Source organism: Cyprinodon variegatus, unplaced genomic scaffold (assembly GCF_000732505.1).
Source record: "Cyprinodon variegatus isolate N-32 unplaced genomic scaffold, C_variegatus-1.0 Scaffold164, whole genome shotgun sequence".
Classification (NCBI taxonomy): domain Eukaryota; kingdom Metazoa; phylum Chordata; class Actinopteri; order Cyprinodontiformes; family Cyprinodontidae; genus Cyprinodon; species Cyprinodon variegatus.
In genome coordinates, this window is record NW_015150617.1 from 715,836 (window position 1) to 719,440 (window position 3,605).

The 3,605-nt window shown below is 39.7% G+C and overlaps 1 protein-coding gene across 3 annotated transcripts in view; it reads right to left on the reverse strand.

The window, feature by feature from the left end:
- fgf12 (fibroblast growth factor 12) overlaps positions 1-3,605 on the reverse strand; it is a 69,793-nt gene that overhangs the window by 24,730 nt on the left and 41,458 nt on the right. Inside the window, exon 1 of one of the 3 annotated variants that reach the window (XM_015378087.1) lies at positions 1,893-2,091. The exons of the other annotated variants lie outside the window; for them this stretch is intronic. Within the exon in view, the coding sequence (XP_015233573.1) occupies positions 1,893-2,091 (199 nt within the window). Of the gene's footprint in view, positions 1-1,892; positions 2,092-3,605 lie in introns of those variants that run through there. 3 annotated transcript variants of the gene reach the window in all.

Here is a 3,605-nt window from a genome sequence, read left to right on the forward strand (position 1 = left end):
GATGTGCTCTCTTCATCCTCTGACATGGGAGCTGGCTCGGAGCTCGTCTGCCTGGCTGTGTGTTTCCTGGATGGGGCCAGGATGCTTCTGTCTCCTTGAACCCCAGTCGGCCTCGGCAGATGGCCGCTCACACTGAGCCTGATTCTGCTGGAGGTTTCTTCCTGTTAAAAGGGAGTTTTTGCTCTCCACTGTCGCTACAAGCATGCTTAGTGAGAGGGATTGCCTTCTAGTCAATGAGTCGATGCGATCAGATGGTTTTGCTTAGATAGAAAACTTTGAACCAATCTGACTGTATGATCTGGTAGAATTGTTTCTGTAAAGTGCCTTTAAATTACGTGTTATGAATGTGTGCTATATAAATAACCTGAATTAACTTAAAAAGCAAGAGCATTCAAAGAAGGAGCTTGAACTCATGGTTGTAAAATATTGGGGGCCTCATGGTCTTGAATCTATATGCATAAAACGGATAAAATGCATGTTCAGAGAAGTTTGCATGCATGCATTTTGAATAAAACTGCTTGTAAAAATTTTTGCACTTTTTAAGTAACACGAAGATCTCATCAAACCTGGTTCTGTATGACAGCAAACATGGCCTCTTCCAAAGCCGTATGTTGAATACAGGATGTTTGAGCACACCATGTTAACAGGATTTTCTGAGTCACTGGTAGGAAACAGAAGTTGGAATCAACCTTATCAAATATTTACCACAGAGGAAGAAAATTATGCAATACTACAGGCTGTAACTAAGTTTCTGCTGCGCTCATGAAAGATGCTTATATTCTGAAGATCCTCCTGCCAAAGCAGCTCTAATTATTTAATACAGTAGGAGTAAAGAAGTTTTTCCTTCACAGAATCTAAAAAATTTTTCTCCTGTGAGCAGCACAGTTGGAGATGGAAGGGAAACCAAACTGCATGATGGGAAAAAGTAAACCCAGTAAACCTTAACTTACTGTCATCTACATTAGTTTGTATTCTCAGAATTAGTTTGTTTTATCTTCTTTTTGAACGATTTGTACAAAATATATATATTTTTTTCAAATTGAGTTTTTTTAAATGCAATTAAAAGATCAAATCTCTTCACTTCTGGGGGTGGGCTTTCCTCTGGAATGAGAGGCGAAGATGCATTTCTATTGGTTTGCATGAACACTAAAAAACAACAGCTTTATTGGTCGGCGTGTGCGTCACGAGCGAGCGTTTGTATCGGGCTAAAAGACAATATGATAGGAGACACAATTTGAAAAGAATTCAGTTTGTGAATTTATACCTAAAGCAAAAAAAAAATTGAGAAAAAATAAATAAAAAGTGTGAAAAGCGTTGACTTTTAAAAAAATATTTATTTAAAAAGGTATAAAATCTTTAAATTAAATTAGCAATAAAATTTACAAACTAAAAATACATAAAAAATATTCTAATATATTAATTTGTAACATTTCATTTCTGGATTGCTTCTTTTGTGTGTTTTTTCAAATTTCCATTTAAAAAGTTGACTTTGCTTGCAACAAAAATGACAAATAATTGACTCCATACAGGATATAATGATGCAAAATGGTTCAAACTTGAAACATTATGGATTTTAAGCTTGTGGAAGTGACTTGTTAACTCTGGCCAACAATCACTGTAATTTACTCACATTACTGTCTTTGATTTCTCACAGTTTACTGGGAATTTAAAGCAGTAACTTCCTACTTTCGTGGTTGGTAGAACAAACTACTGTGTGACCAAGAGGTGAAACTGGAGGCCAAGTTAGCAAAAGAAAACTAGATATAAGCATTTAGATGCAAATATAAAAGGAAAACCAATAAATGAATGGTTTTTTAGATGATGTTTATGCATCAAACCTTGAGATGGCTTTACTTTGACCCCTAAATGCTGGTCAGAATGGGAGCGCCCACCTGGTTTCCTGCGTACCGGCCGCTTCTTCCCACTGCAGAAGCGAACTTTGCTAAAGACGCTGAAGATGTGTCTCTCACACAGAGACCTTGGGTCTTTACTGGGACTCGAGCGTTTCTTGTTGGTGGCAACCTTCTCATTGTTGGACTCGCGAGCTTGACGCTTCTGTCGGATCAGGGAGCTGGCGATGGCCGCCGCCATCCCCCTGAGGAACCAAATCCCTGCTCCGGGTCTCAGGTCCGGATCTTCACTCAGTCAAGGATGGACCACATGCCACCAACAGAGCAGCGGGACCCACCAGGGGAAGCAGTGTTTGATGACTTTAGGCTTAAGGTTGATCCATGATTAGGTCCAAGAAAGAAATTAAAATCTTCCAGAAAGATCCTTCAGAATAGCAAAGAACCTCATCAGCTTCAGAGACAGAAATGCTTGAAGGTTCTGACCCACTTTAAGTCAACATTTTTTGATCAGTTCCTCCAAGCACAGAAGGTATGAAACATCTGCAGAGCTTTGATTCCGGATTAATGAAGAGAAATAGTCAAACAAACGGAGTCGGCTGTCAATCCGTAGCAGAACCGAGTCTTCTGAGCCGAGGGAGCAAAAGTGAAGAAAAAAAACCAAGCTTGTTGGGTAATTTATCAGCTTACTTCTCCTGCCTCCATCCCTATGGAACGATATGATTTAGAGGACTTTGGTGCATCCAGAGACGCCTGAACACATCTTTCCACCTTCCAGCTTTCATCTTCAGCACTTTCTAAACAATTTCCAGAGGAATCCTTTTCCGTAAATCTGGAGAATCCAGGAGCCGATGAAGCAAGCGGTGAAGTGTTTCTGCTCCGTTTTTACTCCACTGTTTTCCTGCACAGTCCTCCTCCTCTTCCTCTGCTGCATGTGAAGAGAAGCAGAGAGGAAGGGTAGAAAAAGCAAGCAGCCGTGAGGGCTCGCCGGTGAGAGACGGAGTGATGGAGGGATGAAGGAGGAGGAGGAGGTGGCGGAGGTGTGGAAGAAGCTCCTAAAAATATTCCGCCTGATGTTTCATGATGCTCCCACATCGGACCACTCATTCTCCTCTTCCTCATTCCCACCACACCTTTTAGGCTTTCCCTACAGATAAAACCCAGAAGGCTTCATGGATTCACGTCTCGTTTACATCTGCATCCATCCAGAGAGCAGAAATAATTCAAAGGAAGGAGCGGATGTCGTTAAAGTAAAATGGAAAATCTCCTTTGATGTTTGGGAACATGCAGCCATATTTCACTTAACCGAACAAGAACAGAACAGAAAGTTTTTCACATTTTAATGAGACCTTAAAAACTTGAGATGCAGCGTGATGTTCTCACCTTAACAAACTGCTGAACTTGACGGCTCACAAAAAGAATAGAGGTGGAGAAGTTTTCCAAACAGAGGGATCATAACGCAGATTAAAAATGGTTCTGGAAGAGCATCTAGATCAGGTAACCAATTAAAAATCAGCGGAGTCCGAATGAAGAAAATCATCAACCAGTAAAGAGACATTTTAAATTATAATCTGTTACTTTAAACAGAATTTAAAACTGAAATAAAATGAGATTTTTTTCCATTGTAAAATCTAAAGTGTTTTTTTTAAGTAGAGAACAACAATCGTTCAGTTTGGTATAAAGACAATTTCCAGACTCACTTATTTTATAAAACACCTGAACTGACCGTTTATTTGTTTATTTTCTTTCTTTTTTCTG